At 36.3% G+C, this 27,572-nt stretch overlaps 1 protein-coding gene across 1 annotated transcript; it reads right to left on the reverse strand.

Annotated features, from left to right (window-relative positions):
* Window positions 1-2,830: 2,830 nt before the first annotated feature.
* On the reverse strand, window positions 2,831-26,997 carry LOC125826796 (uncharacterized). Its single transcript, XM_049506136.1, has 34 exons — window positions 26,826-26,997; window positions 25,334-26,714; window positions 23,168-23,225; window positions 21,763-21,885; window positions 20,163-20,220; window positions 19,877-20,013; window positions 19,081-19,239; window positions 18,903-18,989; window positions 18,232-18,408; window positions 17,171-17,323; window positions 16,889-17,077; window positions 16,727-16,798; window positions 16,205-16,300; window positions 14,036-14,119; window positions 13,833-13,949; window positions 13,545-13,752; window positions 13,399-13,463; window positions 13,144-13,202; window positions 12,925-13,056; window positions 12,664-12,820; window positions 12,259-12,591; window positions 11,177-11,356; window positions 10,984-11,045; window positions 9,758-9,836; window positions 8,800-8,946; window positions 8,559-8,692; window positions 6,837-6,957; window positions 6,680-6,753; window positions 5,845-5,989; window positions 5,445-5,594; window positions 3,854-3,949; window positions 3,677-3,772; window positions 3,387-3,589; window positions 2,831-3,128 (listed from the first exon to the last, which is right to left on the reverse strand). Exons 2-34 carry the CDS (start codon window positions 26,662-26,664, stop codon window positions 2,894-2,896), a joined length of 5,517 nt encoding a protein of 1,838 aa, XP_049362093.1. The 5' UTR covers window positions 26,665-26,714; window positions 26,826-26,997; the 3' UTR covers window positions 2,831-2,893.
* Window positions 26,998-27,572: the final 575 nt, after the last annotated feature.

Raw genomic sequence — 27,572 nt, forward strand, 5'->3', positions numbered from 1 at the left:
ATTTGTGTACCAAGTACTTCTACCTTAGCTTGTGCAATCCTATGGGCTGTTTTGTATTTTATCTCATCATCTTTCAAGCATTTCTCGTCTTGTTCAATATCAACAACCTCTCGTTCCAATCTACGAATTAGTTCTCTTGCATCTTCTATTTGCTTCATCAGAGGTTCCTTTTTCTCCTTATCCATTTTTTGATTTACTTGAATGTGTTCAATCTCCTCTTCAATATCATCTGCAAAAATAACAACGTCGAGATATTTTTTCTCCAATTCTGAAACAGATAACATATCTAGTTTTCTGTCAAGAGTGAGTAAATCATATTTGTAAGCAATCAAGTCCTTGACATCTTTGTAGAATGAACCATAATCAGCGCCAAACCAATTCAACGTGGTGAAAGCACGGTTGGCTGAAGTAACCATGTCATCCACGCTAGTAGTCGTCTCAGAAGTAAGATGAGACACCAACATAGACTTGACTTCATCAGTGATCACTTTCTTCGATTTTTCATGCATTTGAGAAGAAAGTCCATTTGCTTTAGAATGTGTTTATTTTGCTGCTTTCAGTCTTGATAAAGGATTTAACTTTAACTTTGTCTCTCTCTGTTCTTCCTCTTCATCGCAAGGAATTAGCATTGGCATTTCACTGGTTGACCCCAATGGTGGCACAGGAGGTGGGGGAACTAGCTCTGGAGCATTTGTGCTTGTTGAAACTCGCGAAGGAGTATCTTCATTTGATCCTATTGGTGGCACAGGAAGTGAGGGAACTGCTGGAGATTTTGTTGGCACTGCCACATAAACAATATCAACTGTTTAGTTTAAGATATCAGAAGAAACAATGAAATAGACGTGTGATCGATCCTCCAGAAGTTAATCAGCCTTTGAGGATCAACGCGCAACTTAATGCTACAACTTATTAGAAGCAAAACCTATCAGCAAAAAGCCTTAATGTTGAAATATTTGCATGATGTTCCAACAAAAGAAACGAATGCCAACATATGTCGTGATTCGTTGTGTCATTATTTCATTCTTGTTGTTAAGAATACAACTAAAAAGTCGAAATGACACAGAGAAAATCGGTTAAAAGTCTGATACAGGTAATTCATATTATGCAGGAATACAAGCACCCAAAATTTCAATGTCCATTTCATTGACCTCAGCTCTGGCAGCAAAAAGAAGCTACCTGCCTTCTTCTGCACCTTCAATGATTTAGCAAAACACAGAACGCGATATGAAAACAGCACACAAACTTAACACTGCTATAAATGAGAGAAGTTCATCCTACCATGTGTGCAATCAAAGGAGAAGCTGCTATGGACTGGAAGAACTTATTAGCAAATATGATGACAAAAAGATCCTACAAAACTCCAACATAGAACAGACAAGAAACCTACTACATCCTGTCCTAACAAATCCAATCACTAAAAGCTCGACTCAAAACACTTTTGCTCAACTATGCTACAATCTTATACTAGAAAGAATAAAAGAAAATATTAGTTGATGTGCTCACAAGCTGGCCCAAAAGCCACTATTCAGAAGAGTAGCAAGGTGAATCAAGATTTGTCAAAATTGTGACCACTTAGTAGTGGTAATGTTTCTAGACGATAATTAGAGGAAACTACTATATTCATTATACACGAAATAACATTACTTTTCTCATACACACACAAAAAACAAAGACCAGATGCCAACAGAGAGCCTTATAAGAAACTGACGAGGTTTGTTTTTTTGAATGCAGAAATGCATGATATTACTTTAGTAGAACCCCTAATGCCAAGAAACTGCTATAATCTTGTAAAGATTGCATCTTTTTGATGTTTCACTTAAGAAACAAGAAAATGAAGGCCACCCCAGGTTGCCAATTTGTGTTACACAACTAGCACAAAGTGAAAAATACCATTTTGAAAACACTGAAAATCATGCATGTGCAGGTTTTTCATGTCTTTTTTTAATGAATGATGGGTCAAAAACACACCTAAACCCGATTTTTTCTAGTTTCATACTTAAACTATTAAGTGTGCGAGTCAAACATTTGGTGATAGTTCACGCAAATAACTCATGATAGTTTAGGTACGAAACTCGAAAAGTCGAGATACAAGTGTATCTTTGACCATTAACTCTTTTTTAATCATGTTTGCTACATTTCACATTTCCTAATATAACAATTTATTAGAAGGAAAAACTTACCACAAGAAATCAAAAACCAGAAAGTAGTACTATATTTGCTCTGAAAACTGAGCCAAAGCTGTAGGAATTAGGATGATAAAATTTTCAGCACACTTTTTGTGCCATTTTGTACTATTCCTTTTTTTCATTTCCCACCCAATGTCCGGAATTCACATTGGAGCCCTAACTAAATCTGAATCGCGCACGAGTGTACAAAGCTCACATCGAAGCCCCAACTAAATCCAACACACTGAAGGGCCAATTTGAGGGTAGCGCTTCCGACAAAAAAAATTCCATACCTAGCTTTCTTAACCAATCTCGCCACTCCACAACATGTACCCATGTTGGTGCCTTTTTGTACTAATTCCAGTACAAAGAAGAAAAGAACAATGGGAAAGAAAAGGAAAATGACTAAATTTGTACTATTTCAACAATATTTACACGAACTGACCAATTTATTGTGAAATTTCAAAGTTAGTAAAATGTTCCTAGTCTCCCAAGCTGGGAACTAAGAAAATTCCTATTATTAAGTATTATTTCTATTAAAACTTTATTAGTTGACTTGCAAATATATGTACATGAACAAATATTTTAAGTAAGAAATTGTGAGATGATACTATTGTGATCATCAACAAAAGGGAAGTGAAAAGAATGGCCAAAAAAAAAAAAACTCAAAAAAATGAGAATCAATTGAATTATAAAAAAAAATTGAGAGCAAAAAGTATTTACATAGATCAACTATTTTGCACAAAAATAAAAGGAGACAAGCTCTCAAAATGTGATCGTTTACGAGCTACACGTCTATAAGGTTTCCTATTTTTCCAGAATAACTGTTCAATGTTACTACTACTTCTTGATATATCAGCAGCAACATCCATTCTCTCCCATTTGGTTTTTCTTGATTTCCTTCTTGATTCTGTGTGTCGCGGAGAAGGTGTCTGAGGTACCTCGTGTTTGCCACCGACAACCCTGCAGTTCAAATGAGCGGTCAGAAACTTATATCGCGATAAATCTTAGCATTAGTGTGAGTTCGTTGACCATATAAGAATGGTTCATCCAATGCTGAGGTGGACCTGGTTTCAAAGAATTCAGAACCTTTAACCTATCAAAATTTAAATTCTAGATCCGCCTCTACAAGCACACTTTTCTTTAGTTTTCGAAGAACAACGGATTTATTTATTCAAGCAATTACTAGTTTTGGTAAAGGGAAAAGGAGAGGATGCTCACTTTTCTTCGCCGCTTGTTGACATTGATGCAAAATCCTCTCCTTCCATGCAACAACATGCAGGGCAGATATAGATCTTTGGCAGTGAGGATAACTTGATGCAATCAAAATGATACCATTCATCACATTTATCACAAGCAATCATCGGTCTTTGATCATAAGGTCTCCGACAAATGCAATAAAGCATACTTCGATCCCTTAGTAACTGCATGTTCCAAAAATAGTCTAATTAAATATGATACGCATACGCTTAACTTTCATCTTAACAAGAGTAGCTCCTTCAACATTTTACCTTAAGCTCCTTCTCACATGACACAGGTAAATTTTCACCCTCCGTGATGAGCTCAAAAACCTTATCCAATCCAAGTGCGCCACCATCTGTTGAAACCTGTTACAAGGAAGATGGTTAAGGTTGATGTCATATATCAAGAACATAACCACAGAGATGCACTACATGTACAGTTTTTACCTTCTTTGCATTATCAGCCCACTGCAACCCAATGTTCTTCACTTCTATCAGGCTTTGTCTGAAATAATCTTCTGAAGGAATGCCGACAGCTAGTCCCTGAAGTAGAATTGAACAATCAACATATTAGGCTATAATAAGTTAGGTTGCAAGCGATCTCCAATCAAATCTCGCACCAATGATAAGCCGAAAAAGGTCATTATGCTTTTATCATAGCTAAAAGGGCAACAAATGTATACTATTAAAGTCAGCATACTCATGAACTACATCATATGAGAACAAGAGTTTCAGTAGTGGTGAACAAGCTGCCGAGAGTAGAGCCCACTTATTTCAACAGTGAGCCTAATGAGAAAACTCAAAACAGCCAAGACTTTTGAAGTGTCGTAATAACTTTCTTAAGCTCATTCAGAAATCAGTTGACTGACTACAGAAACTTTATCGGGACCAGTAGTGCCTCTGGAACTGAATATTGTATTTACACCCACGTAACCCCTATTATAGTACAATCTACCAACTACCAAATCATGCCCCTATATTATCTTATCATCAATACCCAATGACCCCGAAAAAGGTAGAACATAGAAGCACACAAGGCAAAATAATGTGGTGAACAATATAGCTCTTCAAGGAGAGATACACACGAAGGAGGGGTCAGATTACTCAACCAGCAATCAGAACTTCGATGTGCAGCAAGCTAAAGCAGATCACCGTAGAGGCAGAAGGCACCCAAGCATGATAGAACTGGAGTAATAGGCAGAATGCAACAGTTTTTGCTATAAAGCAACTATATGGATATCAGAAGAAGAATCTAGATCGGCACTTGAAAAAGTCAAGAAGCCAACTGCAAGGAATTGAATTAGCAGATTAAAATTGAAGAGGTCAGGAATTAGGTGATGTGGCTTAAGGAGATTGTAAGGAACTTTGAATTTACACATTAGAAATTGACTGCTACTTCCTCAGAGAAAAAGGTTTTAGGGTACTCTGTGATGCTTGAGTGTGGGGCTCGCTATAATAATTTAATCTATATAGGTGTAATCACTTGAGGCCTCCTCCAGTAAACTATTTATTGAACAGAAAAGAATGACAATAGGACTTTCAACAAAGTGATAGAGGAAGTCGGGAGTTAGACAAGATAGCTGGAGTGACACAAGAATCTAATGGGAATCCTAAAACTTCACAATTCGACCAAGAGTATAGGAAAATTGCCCATGATCTAAAGAAAATTGGCACCTTTAATATATTTTATTCCCATTTCCTGATATTCCACAACTATGTTACAAAGATTTGGGAATGAGTATGCGATGTGGATGTGGATCCACATCTGGTACAATCAAATAATTTGCAGGTTTTTAGATTACTTTGAAGGATTTATTGCAGCACACTCAAAAATTCTATTCCTGTATGACAAGGCCAATGTAAGGTTCATGTCAGTAGACCCTAGTTCTCCATTTTTGCTTAGAAAAGACAAACAAGAACTGAATATTATTGTACGAGTTATAACCTATATGGAAAGTGCGCTGGAGCAGGAGTACCCCAAGAAAAATATATAGAACAATGAATATACAAATGAAGTGCAAGGCAAAGTGCAGCAGACCTCTTTCAAATGCCGTTGAAGCACTTGAATTGAGGGTTTCTGTGAACCATCTAACAATCTCTGAGCTCTGATTTTCCAAGAAGTTCTTGCTAACGCCAACTCGAGTTTGCTGTTTGCCTCAGAATCATATGCACCAACAATATGTACAGCCTATGCAGTCAACAGAAGGTGAAAATAAGTTCCAAGTAGCGAGTTTACAGTTAATACTCTGGCATGCTCATAGAAAAAACTCATACTAAATTGATTCAAAACAATGAAGATAGAAAACCATATGCTCACAACAATGAAGACACAATCAAAGAAATACATCAGCGGGAGAAAGCACTATCATATCGGTGGACTCAAAACAGGTCACACTAATATTGTCATTGAAACTGAATGCTGAACAGCCATTTGGTACCTTCAAAGCAACACAGAATTTTTTTGCAATAATGCTAAGGTCTTCATCTGGATAAGCTAAAACAAACTTGACAATCTCTTCTATGCGAGCTTTGAAATCGAGAGCTTTTTGACCAATTTGATGAAGTACAGCTCTTTCCTGAATCCTGCCAGGAGAATGTCAATGATTAAGTAAAATACTTTAGAGAAAGTGAGGCGTCGGTTTGGACACATATAATTTGTGAGAGCAAGGTTACACACAATAGAAGCACAATAAAGTTGAAAGAAGCAAAAAAGAAACCCCACCCCGCCACAACAGAACAAAAAGATGGAAGGTGGTTCATTTTTTTGGGAGGGGAGTGGGCAGAGAAGGAAGCTAACATAAGCCATCTATTGTCAATAAGCTTTGCAAATGATCTGGATATATGCAATGTCTCCACTTCAGAAATTCCATTAATCCATTCAGATTTAATTGGATATTCTGTTAAGACACTTGAAAACATCAGGAAAATACTCGGTACTCCTTTCACCTACCTTATACCTTAGTCGAAATAGTACAGGAGGAAACAAATTGAAAATCCATACACGTCGTTTGTTTAGTCTCAAATGGTAATTATTCTCGTTTCCAAAATTTCTATCATTCAACTCTGAAATCAGAGTTACAAACTACTAATACAAGGAGGAATACCAAATGCTGCCTAACACAACGTCCACTCACTGCCAGAACTCCACATTGTCCCAACCAAAATGAGAAGTCAAAGAAACAAGAGAAAAAGACAATTGGTATCCTAGCATCCTAAAAGCAGTCTAGAGTCTTCTAAGCACAAATTTCAATTGAAATAGGCTATAGTCATTACCATAAACATAGATCTTCAGCATCTGATAGGAGCTCAACGAGCTTGTGCAACTTGAGACTCTTCCTTCCAATATTCTGCAATTAGTAAAACAAGAAATCACGCATTACTACAAACTGTAAGTGCAGGCTCATTCACAGAGCTACTGGGTCAAGCATACCAGAGGATCACTTCCATTTCTTGATATTTTTCCACTGTTCATAAAGTGACAATAAGGACAAATGAAAACTTTCGAATCATTGGCATCTCCTGGTGACCATCCTATGCACTTCAAGTGGAAGCTGTATGAAAGCATAACATCTTTATAAGTGATAACGAAAGCATCTTCAGATGAAAAATAATGACTAAATAGTTGTTCAACGACAAAATAGTCCCTTGGTTAAAGGAAATTAATAACCCATTTGGCCAAGTTTCTCGGAATCTAAAAGCACTTTTTAAGATTTAAGGTCCAAGTCCAAGAAGGAAAAGTGATTTTGAGAAGTAGTAGAAGCAGATTCTCTGTTGTAGAGAAAAAAGCTACAAATTTGTGCTTCTTCCAAAAATAAAAGCAGCAGTAACAACATAACCAGCATAATCCCGCAAATGGGGTCTAGGGAGGTTGGGTGTACATAGAACTTACCCTTACTTTTGTGGGTAGAGAGGTTGTTTCAGATAAACCCTTGGCTCAAAAGAAAAAAATTCAAAAGAGGTTGAAGAAAAATATGACAGCAAAATAGTAAAATACAAAGCAAAAGGAGCAACGGATAGTAGTACACATGAAAGAATAAGGAACTACATGATTACTATGGAGAGGAGGCTATCTCTCTGCCTCTTCCACATAAAGTGCGACAATACTCAACTACCTACTAATCATCTACCCTAATTCTTGACCTCCATATCTTCCTATCTAGGGTCATTTCCTCAAAAGTTGGAGTTGAATCATATTTTATCTTATCATCTTCCTCCAATTTTTCTACAGCCTACCTCTACCTCTTCTAACTCCTGCAACAACCAACCTCTCACACCTCCTTACTAGTGCATCCAGCACCTTCTCTTCATATGCCCGAACCATCTCAGTGACTCAGTTTCGCTTCCCTCATCTTGTCTGCCACTGAGTCACTCCCACCTTGTCATGTATAACTTCATTCCTAATCATATCTCCCCTAGTATACCCACACATCCATATGAGTATTTCCATCTTCGCTACATTCATCTTTTGAATGTGGGCGTTCTCGACAAACATATCCTTGCCAAAAGATTACATTACCAAACTATTTGATATCAACTCAACCCATCTGTTTCTCAAATATGAGTACAACCCTCTTCCCCTTTTCATTTCTTTTTTCTACCGGTTCTTCTCCTTCTAGAGTGAAATTTTAATTTATATTTAATGATGTACTTTAATTTATTCAAATCATGTAAAAAAAATTATACAAGATATTCAATATTATTGCTTTCCTTTATCTATGTTTATATTGATTAAAATTTTAAATATATAGTTTTTATTTATGTTTTCTACTTTAATTTAATAAACATAAAAAGCATAGATAAAAAATTTGCATGATAAATATTTAAAATCATTTCTCCATTTTAATAGTACTAATTAAAAAATGACCCTCAAAAACACTTCTTGGAGAGATTGACCAACCAAAATACGTTTATCAAGTATTGGAGAAAAACACTTTTCAAATGAATTGACCATACACAAACTACCAGTACTTTCCAAAAGTACTTCTGAAGATAAGATGTTTTTGGAAGTTTGACCATATAGGCTCTAAGTATTATTGACCCTCTGGATAACTGGTAATAACAAACAATCATTCAAAATCCCCTCTCCCAAACATCTAGATCAAACCTTTTTAAGAAACACAAAAGTAGTAAGTTAATTAGCCAGATACAGTACCAGTCATTGCAAGTAGAACATGTCAAAAGCTTCTGGTTCACACCATCATGTGAGCAGAATATACATAACGCGCTTGCATTGGTCTGGTTAGATTTCTCACAAATGTTGATTGATCTCTCAAGTGCGTTTTTAGTCTGCAGAATTCCATTAGATTGCATCACACATCTACCCCATAATAGCTATATAACCAGGTCAACAAAGCTCCATGGGAACAAAATAAAAAGAGAAAACATCTTTAAACCTGTAAAAGAGCAGTAAGCAGGTGAGCATCTCTAACTGAAGGGTGTAAGACCTCCTCACACCGGCGCTTCCACTCCTCTGTCTTATGAACCTCAGAGAAAACCATGTCCAATTCGGAGCAACTGAAAGCATCATTATTCCCTTTTTCCTGAACGTGTTCAAATCACCAGACACCATGAAATTAATGAATATCACATGATACCAATAAATGGTACGACAAAATGTGTTTGAAGCTTCAAAGTATAAGAACGTGAACTCGATATTAATTACTTGGGGAGGTTGAGAGTATTTTTTGGGTCAGTTCAATGGATAAAAGTTTACAATTGTGGACAACAAGTCAATTGATAAATCAATGAGTCAAATCCACGAGAATTTTCTCATCATCAGTTCTCAATAAGTTTCTCCACTAGTGTGTTTCTACATTTCCATTTGCTTCCTCAAATTCTACACGTAGTAGTAGGATGAAAATTTCCAGACAAGCTGTCGAATCAATCTCCATAAGTGTAACTGAAAGCAGGAATCTGAATAAGAAGTGAGAAAACAATACCTCCAGTTCAAATGGGTTGCGAGATAGCGGGGGATAATTTAGAATGCTGTTATTTTATGAGGGTGTGAGAAAGGATTTAGAGAAAGGAAAAATATAATGAAGACGAATCTTATTGGTTATCCCCTCTCTCATTTGGTGGAAAAATTCAAATACCAAATTTAACAATCTATAGAAAAGTTACTGAGAACAGAGACGAAAGATGAGATATTCAAACTACTTTTCCAACTTCCAACATAATAAAAACTCATAAATTAGAAATTCCAAGCAACAAAAATACCCCAATAACAAAATTTCCAGAAAAATAAAAACTATGACTTGTAGGAGGGAAAAGGAACCTAGTCTAACACAAACAAAAAAAGATATGTTGACCTTGAGAAGAAGAAAGAAAATACAGCACACAAAGATATGTTACCTTAAGCTGCAGCAACAGATCCCATGATCGATCCCTAAAGTTAAGGACAAAAAATGAATGCACCTGATCCATCCATGAGCTGCAAAAATTAAAATTGTAAGTGATAAAATCATAAAACTAACAACAACATACCCTGTAATCCCAAAGGTGGGATCTGGGGAGGGTAGAGTGTACGCAGCCGTCCCCCTACCTCATGGAGGTAGAGAGGCTTTCATCGAAAACCCACGGCTCAAATAACGCATATCAAAGCAATATGAAAAGGAATATACTGAAGTAAAAAAGACAGCAAACAATAGAGAAAACATTATATAGACTTTATTTTTTCTTATGACCATGGTGTCCAGGCCAGCTGAAAACATTTATATGGATTTCAGGATAAAAAGACGGCAACAACAGCAAATAATGTGGTAAATAAAGCTAAAATCATAAAACTAATTAAGGAACGCGAAAAGCAAACAAGATGAAAAACATAGATGTGGCAGTGTCTGCCAGGGGTTTCTGATGTCAATATGCCAAATGATTCCCCACCTAGACATAGTTTCATCTGCAATAGCCATTCAACTTATTACTTTGGAACTCTGTACACAACCATCTTCTCAGTAATCCTTTCATTCACTTGTCATTGCTTTCTGATACTTGACTTTTTCCTATAGTTTCTTTTACCAGGCAGGGTAGAAAGGGTGTGTACAGGGATGGTGGTGCAGTAGGTTTATGCCACATTCTACCAACAGAACGGACCTAACTTTTCATAAATGCCAAATGGAATCCTAACGACCTAACCCAACCTTTCAGTAGAAGCAAGAGACTAAATAAGATAATAGTTTAATTATTATTATAATTATAATTCTTAAATAAAAGAAACAAATATTACTACAGAAAGTATTGAAAATTGTGGGAAGAATGTAGAAAATAGCATGGAACTAAACAGCCTCTCAGATACTGATAGTTTCTCAAAAGAGCTAACTTGATACTTACATGCGCGTTCACCAGAGGAATCCAAGAAAAGAAAACTAAAGAAGCATAAGATATTTTATCTATAATATGAGATATCAGACCTTGGTATGAGATATTATTTCTAAATAATATGTAGAAAATTTAGGTTTCTCCAATTCCACACTTGATAGTAGCCGAAGAAGCTATTTTTGGACATCATGAAAATGTGATGACAAACAGATACACACTCCATGGGCCCACACACATGAAATCTGTATCAGTGGGGAACTTACTTGTGTTTCTCAATGGCCTTCTGAAGCTGACTAATCATTGCAGGAGATGAGACACAAATGTTCTGCAGCACGAAGGCACCAAATATAGAATATAAAATTTCACACGTAAGTAGAATACACCAAAATAGCTAACACATACAAGGAGGGAACAATTCCCCATAAGGGCTATAGAAAATGGATAAAAAAAAAACACCTGATACTGTCTGAGAACTTCTTCAGCATCACTTAAGTTGGATCTTCCAGCAGTAGATTGAATGGAGACTTCCAAAGCTCTATTAAGCCAATTCACCCAATCAATTAAGGAGATACACAAACTGCAAGTTGTATACATGATAGGAAGGTGGGTCGTAATCTCCAAATTCGTCTTGACTTCCTACAGCAATGTCAACAAATAAAATTAAGCATGTATTGTGCACCATATTTTAAGAGGGACAGATGAACAGTAAGAAAACGTCTTAACCAGGGCACCATAAAAGTAACAACTCCATTACAAAGAGGTAGGACAAACTATGGAATTAAAAGGCTTACATGTGGAGAGACAGAACCAAGAGTTCTTTTTAATCATAAAGACAAAAAGTCTGATGTGCCAAATTAGGGGCTAAAGAAGAAAAACCAACTGATAACACACAAAAGATAAAAAGAAAAGGTCCTCAACTCCTAACAACATGGTAGTTGGCAAAAATTTGAAGGAAGGAGAAATGGGAGAAGGGTTTTGGGTGTCATATGCAGTCACACTAGCGATACTCTAGAATGAGGTGTTGCTTACTTGCTTCACTAAGTGACCTACCATCTTTAGGTCAGCAACATAGCTTACTGTTTACAACTTAGAGGTTTGCCAACATGGAAAAGGATAAGGGATGAACAAGGAGTGGTGCTCCAACTATACCACCGCCAGTAGTTTCCAAACTTAGGTAGATTTACATGAACCAAAGAGAGATAGCATTTAACTTTGCAAAGTGGCTAAAAGAGAATTCTGCTCCAAATAACTAACCATCAATAACCAAATTCAAACTGTAAATTTTTTAATTCCACGGTGATGACAGGCTAAAAGGTATTAGAGCTGTTGATCCTCGAATACAGGCGATACCAGAGGCAGAATATGGGACCAGGAACAAAAATTTAGGCACTGGATACCAAAAGAAGACAAAGAAAACTAGTAAAATCACATCTATTTACCCCAATAGTAAGGAGTGCATGCACAGCCAAAACCTCAATTCATTGTCCAGATCTATCTGTTTTTATGTTGAACAGAAATCTTATGAGACAAATAATTACCTCAAGTGTTGGAATTGCAGTAGCAAAAGATAGAGCCCTAAAGCACCAACGAAGAGTAGAACAAGCGTCTTGAAGTTTTGGAACCATATCAAACTTGAAACCAAGACCTTGACCTGCTTCTACAACTGATTCTATGGCTTGAATTTGCTTTTCAATTTTACCAAGTCTGCTCAATATTTCATCATCTGTATTTTCGTCATTCAACAGACACTCTATATCATGCAACACAGAGCAGGCATCCTGCTCCCACCTGGTGCAAGTATCAAGCAATGTCTGAATCATCAGTAGTTCTCTCAGAGATAGCTTCAGAAGCTTAGATTCTGATACCAATATCTGCAGAAATTACAACAAAGGATGTAAGAGCTTGGCTATATTTCACAAAGGCAGAGTTTGCAAGTGATTAACCTTCAAAGTATCAATTTCAAGAGAAGGACTTGAGCCAAGAGCCATAGAATCACGTGATAGGAAGGGCTGTGACCTAGATAGCCAAGACTTGGCCATTGATACCGCATCCTTCACTTCATCAAGCGAAGGAAGTATCACAAATATCTGCTCTGAAGCCCTAATTGTTTTGCAAAATATAAATATTAGACAGGAAGTAGAATGAATACACAAACAAACACAAGAAATACGAAGCAATAACTAAATCAGGGAAGGAGGCAACACCTTATAACATCCTCAAATTCAGATATTTCTTCCTTATTTTCAAGGACGTATTTGGCTCTTTCCTCTAAAGATACAGCAATTGCTTTTACCTCGTAAACATCAGTAAACAACTTCTCTTTCTCAATCTGCAATCTGGTGATATAATCACATATCAAATGGGATGAACAATAGTTTTTTTTCAAGAAAATCATATTAGTAAAGCGAAAATTGTAGTACTACATGCTAGCCTCCATCAACAGCTTCTCAATATAATCCATGGACATTCTGCAACGAAGTGCCTGTACAAAAGAAGAATTTCAGAAAATTCAGATAGAGGAAGGAATTAGAGATTTATGAGACCAAAAAATCGCAATGAATTATACATCAAACAGCCAAGAAAGGAAAAGGGAAAGGTAATAGGCCATGAAAGAACACGGAAAATGTAACTCAACAATCCACAGAAAGTGATAGGAGAAGAAAGACCACTCTAGTTACCTTCAGAGCTTTTACCCTACAACGAGCCTTCTTTAGCTCAATATCCACACAAGGCAGCTCCTCAACTATGTCAGAAGCGTGAGAAATATTAGATGTTTGCATTAGATCACAACTATTAAACAAAAGATCGACTGAGATTTCCAAACCTTTAACCCTAAGCAATGATGCATCCTTTTGAATGCAAGTTAATTCATGAGCTACAGTTTCTTGATCCTCCCTTTCGCTGATGCCCAATAGAATATTGTTAGCACGCGCTATCCAAGACACAGCATCTTTATGATATCGTCTCAGAAGTTCAAGCTCTGGAATGTTAACCGCAAAACCATCCCATTTGTTGAGAAGCGATTCAAGTTCCTGTACAACATAAAATGTGGCAGTTATGCAATGTTCTACTTCCATCAACACTATTCAAACTTTGACAAGGTAGGAACAACCTTGACACTGAGAGAACCTTTCAACATCCCACAGCATTGAGATTGACAACATTCAACTTGTCTAATTAAGTCTAGGAGCATTTCACCTTCAGGAAGTTGCACTTGAAGGCTTAAATTCTGGAAACAAAAAATGTAATAGAATAATCATAAAACAAACAATCCCAAAAAGAAAGCATCACAGAAAGCAAAGATAAACAGATCACCTCCTTCTCTAGCTTGTAGAGAATATCTGCCTCAACTCTAGCAGAAGTCTCAGACACACATTTCCTTACTCTTTCAGCCCAAGCCTGGAAAAGCTCAATATGTGAGATTATAAAGCAGAACCCATTCTATTTCTGAAGATTGAGGCAGCAAATGACAATTCACCACAAGCAAATAGTCACATCATACAGAGCTACCCTTCAAATTAATATACAATCCTACCAGCAAGAAGACACAAAGTTGATAGACATTTGAAACAGCAAAAGGTGATTCAGATAGCAGTTGCCATACATCCAAAGCATCACCAGTGAATGTGTGTCACTTCCAGTTGCATATGTAAATTCAGCGCATTTCATGGGTTGCAGAGGTAACTCTAAATTGAATTTAAATTTTGTCCTTGAATACAATTCAATTGTGCTACAGTGAATCAATGCTGAAACTATGCCAAAAGGGTACTTCACTTTTATTTTCTTTTGACAGGGGAAAAGAATTCCTTCTTCTTTTATAGACATTTTTGAGAAAAAAAAATTGAAGATCTAACTATCTGTGTTCTAACATGGACTATTGGAAAATGGAGACCATCTCCAAAGCTAATTGCCTCCTATGTCAGGCTATGTGGATTATCCACTGAATCATCACTCATCAGTTTTTTACAAGGCTGAATCAAGTCATCAAATATTCTTACATTGTCCAGTAAGTCTTTACAGGAGTCTATTCTTAGGAAGAAAAAAAACTAGTCTCGTAACAGCTACCAATGGAAAGAATGTGTTGGTCAGGTTTGCAAAGATGAAGTGGAAACATTTTGATATTGAATGCTCGGACTAGCTGTGAATTGATTGCTTATTGTTTGTAAACGGAAAAGACTTGCATGATCTCTCTATAACAGGTCAATCCTGGTCATTCAAACTAAATGGCTAGATCAAATGCATCATCTTTTCCTAATATCATCCTTGAAGAAGGCGAATAAAAAAAGAAAAAAGAGAACCCTAAAAGCTGCACTGACCGACCCCATGTGGGTTTTCTTCTCATTGCTTTTAAAATTTGGAAAAGCAAACGAGTCTTCGCGAAAATGTAAGTATTTGCTGATTCTTTTTTTGAGATAAAGGTAAACAATTGAATTAAATCATAACTTAGCACCTAAAACAATGCTAAGTTAAGAACTTTACAAACCATACTTACAGCAGAAGAGAAAAAACTGAGAACTTATATATTGCCAATTAAATCTTTTAAGTCTCCTATATTGCTCCATATATTCTGTTTACACCAAAAAAAGAACAAACTGAGACAATTCAACCTAATTTTCTGGATAGAACTGCTAGTATCTTCAAACTCATCTTCAAGTATTCACTGGTTCTTATGTCAACATAAAAAATATTCTCAAACTTTACCTTTTGTTTTTGTTTTTAAAATTTACCCATATCATTAAAGCTCATCTTTCTAATTGGGGCTTAAGTTAACTTCTATTATCTCATTCACAGTAAAAGCCAGCATGACCTATGAGAAAACTTTTAACAAGCTTGTACATGCACTGAAGCGCTATAACTCCCAGTTCTTTGATAACAATACCACTATTTGCAAGAATGACCATTAAAAGTACCACCATCTTCACTGACAAGCATTAACATCTTTTTCACCTCCTAAGATCTTATAACTTCAGCGGTAACTTCCAATTTTTGCACAAAGAACAACAAAGACCCGAAATCAAAGTAAAAGCGGCAACTGAAAGTGCCGGCAGGAATCAGAGGAGAAGTAACAATTGACCAGTTGGAACACAAAGGACGATCATAAATATGCTGATCCTCTTTTCAATATTCAATTGCATTTACAGAGAGACCAAAGACTACTTCATGATATTTGAACATACCACAACAAAAACAACCAGAATCTTTTCTTTTGACAAAAGAAACAAACTGAAGGGGTTTTGTCTTCTATTTTATGTATCATTATTTCTCTAAGCAAAAGATTTTGTTCACAAAAAAAGGGTTGTCTTCCTTTTTCCTCTCTTCTCCCAATTTTCTATAATTTGATTCAAATGTTTTTCTTCTCTGGGAGAAAATAAGGAAGCGACACATGGGTCAATGTTACTAAAACATAAAAATTTGGCAACATCAGCCTGGTAACCTTTATCAACAATATATAAGACGTAAAACTTGCAAAATAAGAAGGTATACCTTAGCTGAAGACAGTTTGCACAACAATTCCTCACTTCCTTTGATGTAGATGGGGCAATCCACAGTCTTGGAGTACAAGGTTTCCAAATCGGATAACTGTAAAGGAAATGAAGCAACAATTAACAAACATAAGAGAACAGAATGAGCACCACTTCCAAACCTCAAATCGGCAACGAATATGTACTTTGCTAGAAACCTCAAAGGAAAGAAGAAACATTTCCAAACAATCCAAAAATGTAAAAAGTATGAAATGACCAGATGCCAAAGGCAGATCAAAGGTTCAGAAAGAAGGAACCTTGTTTTTTCCTTCTTTTATTTTGGGCGTGAAAGGGGAGAATAAAACTATATTAGCCACTAATGTCATAACAAAAGCCTGAAATTATACCCTAAACTGAACTACAATTCTCAAAGAGCAGCATTAGCTCCTATCATATTCTGTTTGATAATGCAGCACAGCATTTATAGAATATCAAACCACACTATACCTAGAAAACTATCAACAAAGTGAATGTACTGGCTTACAAGAATATTTGAGCATGATGAAAGAACAGAATCGATCTCCAGAGTCAGCTCGCTCGCTTCTTTCTGGAAATCCTGTACACAGAGCATACTTGGATTATCAGACCCAGTGCAAAATTGAATTGCATATAAAGGGAGGGAAAATAGAAACAAAATGCATTTCACCTTCAATCTGACATGCGCAGGTTCATTACAGGGTACGGGGTTTAAACTGAGCAAATTGTCAACAACTTCCATCTGCACCTTCACTACACTATTGTGATCAGACATCCAAGATTTTACTTTCGAGAGAGAGTCCCTGACATTTTGAGCCCAACTCTGAGCATCAATTAACCTCTTCACCAAATCTCTCACCTAAACCCCATTTGCATATAGATATTTAGTTGAAGACAGTTATAAAATCTAAGGACTATTAAGTTATAGAAAATGAAATGGCCGAAATCTCACTGGATCCATTTCATGGCCAGCCCACACAAACTGTTCAGCTTCCTTTATTGCACGACGATAAGCATCTGAAGAATAAGGATTCTGGAAAAGCTTGCTGGACTTTATTAGCCATTCTTCAGCAAGTTGCATGTGAGTGATACAGCCACCCTTAATCTACAGTTGGCCATTGATTGGAGCCAATAGAAGTTAGAAGCTATCCATTTATACGTTTACACAAGCCACATATTAACAAGAACTATTTCTTATCTTAAGACTATATACCACACTGTATCACGAATATGCAAGAAACAAACTGCAGATGTCACATCTCAAAGTATCAAGTGACTCATAAGATGTAAACAGCTTACTGAGGTATCAGCCTATCAAAGTCTAGAAACTTCCCAAACAGAGAAGAAAAGGTTCAAGAAGGATATGTCCCAAGACCATTGGTATCATTCGATCCCAGATCATTAAGCTTCTTGACCACTAGTATCATTAAGATAGTTAAGCTTCTTGATTGACAACTCAGAAGATAGGGTGTGCGATAGCGAGAAAATTAGAAGTGAGAAAGAAATTTCAGAAAATTCTAACGTCTTTGACACAAAGTTGTAAACTCTCCAAGGATATTGTATTAGATGAACAGATGATGAAGGAAAATTGGTAGTATTAACATTTCAGATATATAAGAACAGCGCACAATTGATTAAACACTGGTATAGAATCATTAAGCATGTTCTTCCATCCTAGTAAATATTGATACCAAGAAATATATGTGTTCTACTGCCTATTAATAATGCCAAGCAAGAACCTTCATCCCCCCACCACACCTCTTTTGACTAAAAACTGATTACTACAGATGTGCTAAAAACTTAGGTACAGAAATATCTGCACCTTGAGTGGTTAGATGGGAATAAACAGGTAATTAGAAAAGCGAGCAAAGAAATGCAGAACACTGCATGGAGCCCAAGAGAGGGTCCAAAAAGCAAGTTTTGATATTCACTAGGCCAGAAAACAAGGGTATCAAATGGAATAACAAAAACAAGAAAATTGACCAAAACAAGGTTCTATATAATGATCAGAACCTTTTTTGACAAAGAAGATGGATCATTGGATGACAGAAGTTGCCCTCTGATATTTTTTGCAGCCTCTTCATGATTACTCTTATCCGTAATAAGCACCATATCATTCAATTCAGCGAGGGTATGACGAAAAAGGAGCTGACGCTTTTGTGGCTTACATTCACACAGATGTTCCCAGTGCTGCAAGGAAACCTCATATTAAGTCAAGAAAGCATAATCAAGCATCAAAACTATTGACAAAGAACATAACAGCCGACGACTAAATATGGTAGAAGTGCTTAACGATTACACTCAATACTGATTGCAGTATAGCAGTGCATTCAGCAGTGAAATCACTAAATACGCCTCCACCCCCCAACAACAACCCACCCCAAAATCAAAAATAACTACATCATTCATTTTAGGCTCTGAAATAGATAAATTAAAGCTGCATAATGATGTAAAAATTGTTATATATTATAGCACAATGCTGAGAATGTCCTCCCTCCTAGATGCTAGAATATGCAACCTACAAGGAAAGATGATTTTATGCATCTATGATCAGCTAAGTTTAGCTTGAATTTGACCAGAGTACATTCTATAGACAGAACTCACAAAAGCATAAGACATACAGCCACAGGAAGTGGAGAGATGAGGAAAACAATGTATTTTTCGCACATATAAACAATGCTTACCTCAAGACAAACAAAAGATGATGGTGCACAGCTGCACGCTACAGCAGAAAGATACAAATATTGCTGGCATATGATGCACGTAGGATCCTTCAATAAGATCAGGTAAAATATGTGAAAAAACACTTCAGAACACATTCATAGTCAAAAAAATCAAGAAGCAACATCAAAGTTAAAGTACCTCTTCAGTGCCCACGTATTCAGGTTTCATACGAGGCGGCATGGGAGAAGAATTGACAATACCATTTTTCCAAAGCTGCTCTCTCCAAGACTTTTCTTTAGAATAGACCCTGACTAATTCTGCTTTCAAGTAAGGTGCTGCATTGCTATCAAATTCACTCTGCAAGGTGATGAAAATTGTTAAATTGGCATGATTAGAATTTAAAGATACATAGAAGCATGGAAAAGTTATCTACGAATACAAAGCAATGAAAATATGAAAACAAAAGTTCATCAGAAAAAGCACCATAGCATAAATTTCAGTAGAAAACTAAAAAAATATATAATAAGCAATGGAAGCGCCATCTAACAGCTACATCACAAAATTTAGTGCACCATCCATTGGTGATGTCGAATTAAAGTACTCAAGGGTAATCCCACCCACTTGGAAATGAATCAACAAATCGCATTTTTTTAATAACAGCATCTGGGCACTTGCACCTCGACTATTCAACAGGGTACCAACTACCTCCCACCAGCACATGTACTAGTTAACAAGGCTTAGGCGAATTGGAAGAAATCACAATAGCACAAAGAAAGAATGTGAAAACATGAGTAACTAGATAAATATCCACCATATGAAGCATGCAAAAGAACAGTCTTCTACATCTGTGAGCAAAAGACGAATGAGTATAACATTGTCCATAGCATACCATGGATTTGAGTGGTGGGGTTCCTAAGTAAGGAGTCCCCCCTATTATATTTCTCCTAATTGGAACCTCCAACATTTAAATGGCAAAGGGATCAAAGAGACAAACCCGGGCTACTGCACAGAGAAGCTCTTCATGAGACAAAACAGCAGCTTTGCGGTAAAGTTGGTAAAGCTCTGCTCCAAAACCACCATGAGGTAACCAGTCGGCAGGGGCAAAATTAACAGCCTCGGCACAATTTAAGCCTGCAATTTTAAGATGCAGGTAAGACTACAGGAGGGAGCTGCATCATGCATGACTAAGCATTTGAAGACGAAAGAACCATTTGAAGAAGAAAGATCCATTCAAAACTTTTTCCAAATCAGAGATAAACTAGCAAAAAATATGGGCTCACCGCAGTTAAAGCCTCCATGATATGATCTGGGAAAGGTAATAATAAAGTCCCCAGGCTCCTGCAACAAGTACACAAGCAAATAAAAGCCACATAAATGGAAAATGCAAAACGGGAAAAGCTTAAAATTCAGTAACTCCTGGAATGGCAGTCATGAAGGGGATCGTAAATACTGTTTAGGGAATTGCTCATCGAGTTCCTGCTTGCTATTAAAGCCTAATCATAATATATTTTTATAATTTGTTGAAGATCTTTGATCATTTGATTGTGAGATTCATCAGAAGTTCTTTTCTTTTTCTTTATTGACAAAAATAAAAAACCCTATTTTGCTTAGTATCAAGACTATAACATTTCTCCCACATTATATTGATAACAGAGAAATCTTTAAGGGTCAGGAAAATACGCTTTAGAAACTCAGTGGATAATGGGTGTACCCCGCTACCATTCTCCAATTAAAGATCAAGTTTTTATTTGCAGCAGGGTTTGAACCTGTGACATATGCCAAACACACATCACACTTTACGTTCTCACCACTAGACCAAATCCCTAAGGGTGCATTTCTCCCACATATTAGGTACTATAGACCAGTAAAGGGAAAAGGCATTGTGTTACTTATAATTTATGGTCCCAAAATATGTGACCACAGTCGAGAACTAGGCTCCTACAGTATAGATCATGTAAATAGCATCCTGGTTGTATGACGTAGTATTTAGGCAGTTCCAAGGCTCAAGACAACCAAATCCTAATGGGTTTGAGGGATCCCAACCACCTTTGACAAGGAAGCATGGAAGCCAAAACATAATATACAAAACAAAAAGAAGAGAAAAATGTGGAAGAACTTTACCAATTAAATGGAGGAATAAATAAAAGAGAAAACAAGTTTCAAAGAATATACCAAAAGTTGTTTTTGCCTTTTTGGAAGTTAAAAAAAAAAAATCATTCCCAAAAAAGTATACACTGAACATAACATGTAGTGGTGAAGTAAAGACAATCCCACATGTTTATCACCAACTCATCCCTCACCATTTTTGCAATCTTCAGATTCAATTGAACTAAACAGCTTCAGAAATGCCAGTAGAATCCTAAAAGTATGACCCTCTTTGACATGTAGCCCTAGAAAAAAAAAATTAAGCTAAAACTCTTTTTCACAGTGTATTGGTGTGATACCCCTTGTAAATCCTGATATTGGACTGCATCTGTAGTGGATGGCATAGGAGTGCTAGCACACTTATTTTTCTTATTTCGCTATTTTGTAGTGTTGTATCTGGGCCATGGAAAGATAATTGAAGTACCAACTTTCAATTGAATACGATAAACCTACTTTCCTCCTAAGCTACAATATCTATAGGAAGTGCATCCTCCTACGTCCTGCCCATAAAGTTTGGCTCCGTAAAAAAGAAGAGAACTCATATGAGAAACTCTCCTTTTCCACTTCCATAACAGCTTCTCCTTATTTTCATGTTCATCAATTTACAAAGAGAAAGACTCAAATGCAGTATTATGACATCCTCCATGAATTTGTGGAGAATTACCAGAAAAATACAATGGAAAAAGACAGCAGAACAGAAGGAGCAAGATCTGACTATCAAGTCCCACAACAAACCTGTAACACTTTATAAACAGGAACCCCGTTTTCTTGCAACACACGTGGATTCAGCATGGTTACAAGCTGAAATAACAGATCTGGTTGCGCATCAAACAGATCGGGAAGGCTATTACGCATTACCTGCACAAAAATTGCTAGTTATAGGACAGCTACCAGCTGAGTAAGGCAAAAGAAAAATCAAAAATTTGAAATTTTCAAGGGAAAGCTAAATATAAAGTGATAAAACCCATTATAAACACTGATAAAAGTTTATTGAAATAGCAATCAAGTATTCTTTTATCACTTCTTTGGCGACTAAAACAAAAAAATAACTTGCTATGACGCAATGTATCAAGGAACGTGGAAAAGTAATCTTTTTTTGAACTTGGTAACTTTGTATTATATCACAAAACAACACATGGGTTGTACTAAAACCTTATATACAAGTGTACTCCTAATTTCACTTCTCTATGTCTAAATTGAGTCTAGAACATCAATAATAGATAGTGTCATTTGAGTATAACTGATTACACCAAGACACTTAAAGTAAATGCAGTTTATTTTACCTTTCTGCACATTGTTCACTGTGCTCTCAAAAAATCTTGAGTTCATCTCTTTCCAGATAGCCCACAATGTAATAAAAGGATATGCAACTATTCTTAACACTACACAGACACTAAACTTATACCCAGGGGCGGAGCCAACATATTGTTAGGGGTTCATCCGAACCCCCTTCGGCGGAAAATATTACTATTTATACATGGTTAAAATTATTTTTTATGTATATATATAGTAGATGTCGAACCCCCTTCGTCTAGTTCTTGTGTTTACTTCTTCCAATTTTGAACCCCTAATTGAAAATCCTGGCTCCACCACTGCATACCCTAATGAATCGAGATTATTAACATCTTCCAAAGCACCTTCTGGCAAAGCCCTGAATGTTGGTTAATCATGTTATTGTATTTAGTCATCAGGTACCTGTGGGTTTAGCAGGACTCCAGCTATGCTCTACATTTATCAAGTTCACATGCTAGAATAACTGACCTTGAACACATTCATCTATACATGGAATTACAGGTAAATTAGATTACATTTACTTATAATAAATGATACAAATCCATAAAATTGAAGATCCAAATAGTATGAAGAAAAACAATACTTCTCGTGACTCTACACTTGCCTCAGTTTGGTTCAAGTCTCCCAAAAAGCCATTTGAAAAAAAAACACAAAACAATCATTACACTAAAATCTCCTAAAAGTCCAACATTCAAATATCAAGAACTTGAGTCAACATGTATTTGAGCCAAATTTCCCTTCACAGTAGAGGCAATCTGTTCTAACTTTACTAGCTCGCAATTTCCACTAATACACAGAAGTAAAGTCAATGACACTAATACAGGACAAGAAGTATTTATTGAATAACCTTCTCAAAAGCTTGGGCTTCACTTCCAGGAACGCTATACCAACATTTTGGCTCTCCCCTGAAAGGAAGCAAGAAGAACTCATTAACTGATAAATTTATCAGGATTCTTTAAATGAACATCAAGATACTGGTCATGCACAAGATTTTAAAAAAATAAACGTCAAAATAACATCATCAGATCAATCAGGTGATTGCAGAAAAGATACCAGAGGGAAATGCAAACGAAGACAAAATGCACAAACTCACACATGTTAATAAGACATTTCCAACTAAATTAACAATATGCCTAAAGGAAAACCCCAAGAAGTGTTGCCTGATAAATTTGGTATGCTGTCAACAAGTACTTCAAATTATTTCTTCAACTATTGCTTATCATGCTATTCAATGTTATATGAAGGAGTAGATAGACGCTACTTTATAAGAACAATGAAATATTTGAAGCTGTGGACCTAAAACCGCTTAAAATTCACATGGACTTAGCCAAGGAATAGAACACAATGGAAGCAATGTATCCATATAAGTTATACAAACTAGTTAGGACAAAAGTCTAGTTGTTGTTGATATCATTAGTTAGTAAAAGCTATATGTCTACTGTGAGAAAGAATCCCTAGATTTAGAGAGCTAGTTTGTCCTAACAGACAAATTCTTGAATATTAAAATGAAAAAGGCCCAAATGAAGTGTATGGTTATTGAGGTTTCAAATAGTTGATCCCAACAATTTCGGGTTGAGGTATAGTCATTCTTGTAATTAAACTTCAATAACATGAACTATGAAATATATGTGTGTGCCTGTGTGTGACTTTGGGGAGGGTGCAGAAGGTAAAGGAAGCTTTCCACTCGGTTGGTTAGAAAGTGATCACATCACAGTTTACAGAAGGAAAAGGTTACTAGAAAAGAAGAGCAAGGCTATATAACCTGTTTCGCCTTTAATCATACTTTATTTTGGATTTACATGGTCTTGTAAGGGATTTTTTTTATTTTATTTTTGTGGGGGGGGATATCAACTGGTTAATGGGAGATGACAAAACGGTAGGCATCTATAGATGTACTAGCATTTTCGAGAAGTAATTTAGAATCTCTATTCTCATTGACCACACGTACAAGCTACTAATAAAGGTGTAGATTACACTTTTCATAATTTACAAACAGCATATTCTGCAGAAAGAACGAGATAAGCTTCATGGATTAGGTATTATAAAACATTTGAGCAGAAGAGGAGGAGGACACAAGTGATGAAGCTGCCAGTGAGCTAGCAACCTAAGCAAGACCATGAATAAAGATTCATGCCCCAAGGGCTTAATTAAGTAGCAAAGGTTGAGGAACTTGTAATTTAGGTCACAAGTTTGAGCCCTACACCATGTGAACTAAGCCTAGTATCTAATGGAGAAGGATACAGTGGTGGACCCATTATCCCAAGTTTTGAAGTTTGCAGTTGGTCCTAAGGGTTGGCGGCCCCAGACGAATTTCTCGGTCACTAAAAAAACTAAGAAAGACCATGAACCTACATCAACCAAATACAGTTGAATAGGACCTCATGAAAGCAAAATCGTAGATGGTGAAAACCTAATAGACAATATTAAGCAGATTTTAAGAAGAACATTTGTAAGATTTGGACATATGACCAACATGCCAAATCTCTAGCCTTATTAGGGAAGCATATCAAATCACATTAGGCAACAATGCAAAGAAACAAATATCAAGATACAACTGCAAAAAAGTATCAGAAAGAAGTTCCATAGCATCACAACTAAACAAATAAACTTATCTTTTATTGCATGCACATGTAAATTACATGAAACTACTGGTTAGATAGAAGTATGTGACATTTCTCTGAGTGATTGCATGTCATTTAATGAAACGAACTTATACTTTTCCAAATCAATAGCAAACCTTCTAAGCAGATCTTATTCTATTGTTTGTCTGGTATAAAATCTAAAGATTCTGAAATGTATTCATTTTGCTATCATGTTGACTTTCAGTAGAAGTGAAAGAAGAGTTTTTTTTTTGTATGACGTAAATAATTCTATAAATCTTAACAAGCCTGATACAAAGAAGTAGAGAAATTTCATAATAATATCTTACCATGTAGCCATTTATTTTGTGGGAACAAAAAAATTGACTTAAGATTAAAAAAAAAATAATAACTATAATAATTGGCTATCGTACCAGTGATGATAATTCATGGAGTAAAAGCAGTGGTCTTCAAAATGCCAGCAGAATGAAGAGAATAGCATTCCAATATACAGCCAAGGCACCATAACACCAGCAATGCTATGATGTACAGCACGAAGCATCGAACCTGGCAGCTTGGGTAAGTTATTGAGGTTCCAAGGGCTAGCACAATATTCATCCCATGTACCTGGTTCAACTGATGATGGTTTTTCATCGGTTAGACGTGGAAATCCACTACCATAGATGGAAGTATCCAAGTCACTGCCATATTTCACTTCAACCTCCCCAGCTGATCCCTCCACAATTTCCCAGAACTTCTTCTCCAATTGCACCTGTGAAATTGATGTGGAACCAAACCACTTTTTCTTGGCACGATCAGCAATGCGCCTAAATGCATCCAATGGCAACTCTCTGCCAGGTGCGAAACCAAAGCTATCCTTTTCAGAATTCAAGCATTGCAAGCAATACCAGTTCCCAGGTGGAACTTGTTCCAGAGGAGGTGATAAACAGAACATATGCCATCCCTTGTTGCACCGATCACAGAGAAGCATCACCTCCCCATGCAATCCACTTTTGCATTGCTCACATATTTGATCGTGTTCTTCCTCCTTCGCCTTACATGTTTCAGTTCGATCACCCTCACTGTTCTTTCTCCTTCTCTTACTACTTGAGGATGGGGAGTCTGACTCCCTTTTTCTCTCACTTTGGTTTCCTCTCCTGCAACTTCTATTTCCCAGCTTATTTAACTTATTATAGTACTCTTCATAATCATACAAATGTTCCAGATACAATTGAAATAATACATGCTTGGCGCACTCCGAAATCTTCCCAGCAGGACGAACAAACCTAAAAACCTCACCCCACTTCTTCTCCTTCACTACTTTATCATACCCTCCAAACCGCTTAACAAAATTATACAACTTGCACAAATCCAGGTCCTCTCCCTCAAACACAATACGTTTTTTTGCCTTCTTCCCACAATGCTCCTCTAAGAACCTATTGTATTCCAACTCAAACGTCTTCGGATCACAAGACGCACACCGAGACTGTAACTGATGAATAGCTTGTGTTTTCGTCGGAAATGTGAAGGTATTCAAATCCAATGCATAAGGGGGTTTCCAACTCTTAGGTGGAACAATTTTACAAATACCATATTTCTCAGCCTCTGGCCTGATCTTGTAAATAAACTCTAAAGGGTCCTTAAATTCATCGTCAGTTGGATAATATACTGGCCCTGGTGGTATATTCAATAACCCACTTGGGGATGCACTTGTATTTTGCCCTAACACCCCTTTCTCTACAGCCCTAGGTCTCCCTCTCCCCATTAATGTTAAACTACTATATCATCAAGATTATCAATACCCAATAACAAAATCTGCAGGAAAGATTCATACAAACATTCATATATGCCTCAAATCGCTTAAAAATTCAAGATTCTTGAAATGTAAAGGTACAAAAACTATTAAAAATGAAATCTTTAACATACCTTAGAATAAAGAAAGCATTAAAATTGAGTCTTGATAGATTCTTGTCCCTCAAATTGAAGAGAAAAAAAAACTCTCTTTCCCAACGTGGGTGTGTTTTAGTGTTTAGATATCTCTTGTTGTGTTTTTGTTAGTCTTCTTTTGGCTTTTTTCTTCTTCCTTTTTTTTTATTTTTTATTTTATTGCTTTTTTAGGTTAGTTTTTTTGCAGGTTTTGTGGGAACTGGGATTTTTATAAAAAGGTCTAAATTTCAGAAATATTACGACAGTGTTTTAAGGAATCTATGGGACTTGAAGAATCTAAAGAGCGTGAGGTCACGGATTTGGTTGATTAAGCAAAAGAAAAGTAAAGAATTAGGGGCCGGTTGGTGCGAGGAATACAAATATTGATGTCTCGGTAAATTCGACAGTTTAAACGAAAAATAATTTTTATTTAAAACAAATCATATTAGGTTCGACCCTTGAGATTGGGAATGGATATTGTTTTTTGCTAGGAGTTCATCTGAATTTATAACTCTAAATTTATAAAATATATGAAATATTATATAGATGAAGTTATAATTTTAACAAGACATTGAAAATACTAGGAGTACAATATTAAGAAGTTTAAAATTGAATTCATTAATATGGGTGACATGTCCTTGAATGAGAAAGTACGGAGGTCAAAAATTAGGATAGAAAAGTTAGTTGGCAATTGAACGTTTTCTTCTTTTCATGCAGGGAGGGTTTGGTGATCGTACTTTGATCTTC

The sequence above is a fragment of the Solanum verrucosum genome, unplaced genomic scaffold, assembly GCF_900185275.1.
Source record: "Solanum verrucosum unplaced genomic scaffold, falcon-dt-bn FXZP01000060.1, whole genome shotgun sequence".
Taxonomy (NCBI): domain Eukaryota; kingdom Viridiplantae; phylum Streptophyta; class Magnoliopsida; order Solanales; family Solanaceae; genus Solanum; species Solanum verrucosum.

What these genes read in the sequence shown, in the direction of transcription:
- LOC125826796 (XM_049506136.1), bottom strand. Translation starts at nt 26,664, where the DNA reads ATGGGGAGAGGGAGACCTAGGGCTGTAGAGAAAGGGGTGTTAGGGCAA. An exon ending in ATCATTGCTTAGGGTTAAAG is followed by an intron (nt 13,464 to 13,544) that starts GTTTGGAAATCT and finishes CTTCTGACATAG; the next exon opens with TTGAGGAGCTGCCTTGTGTG. An exon ending in AATTCTGTGTTGCTTTGAAG is followed by an intron (nt 5,595 to 5,844) that starts GTACCAAATGGC and finishes TTGACTGCATAG; the next exon opens with GCTGTACATATTGTTGGTGC.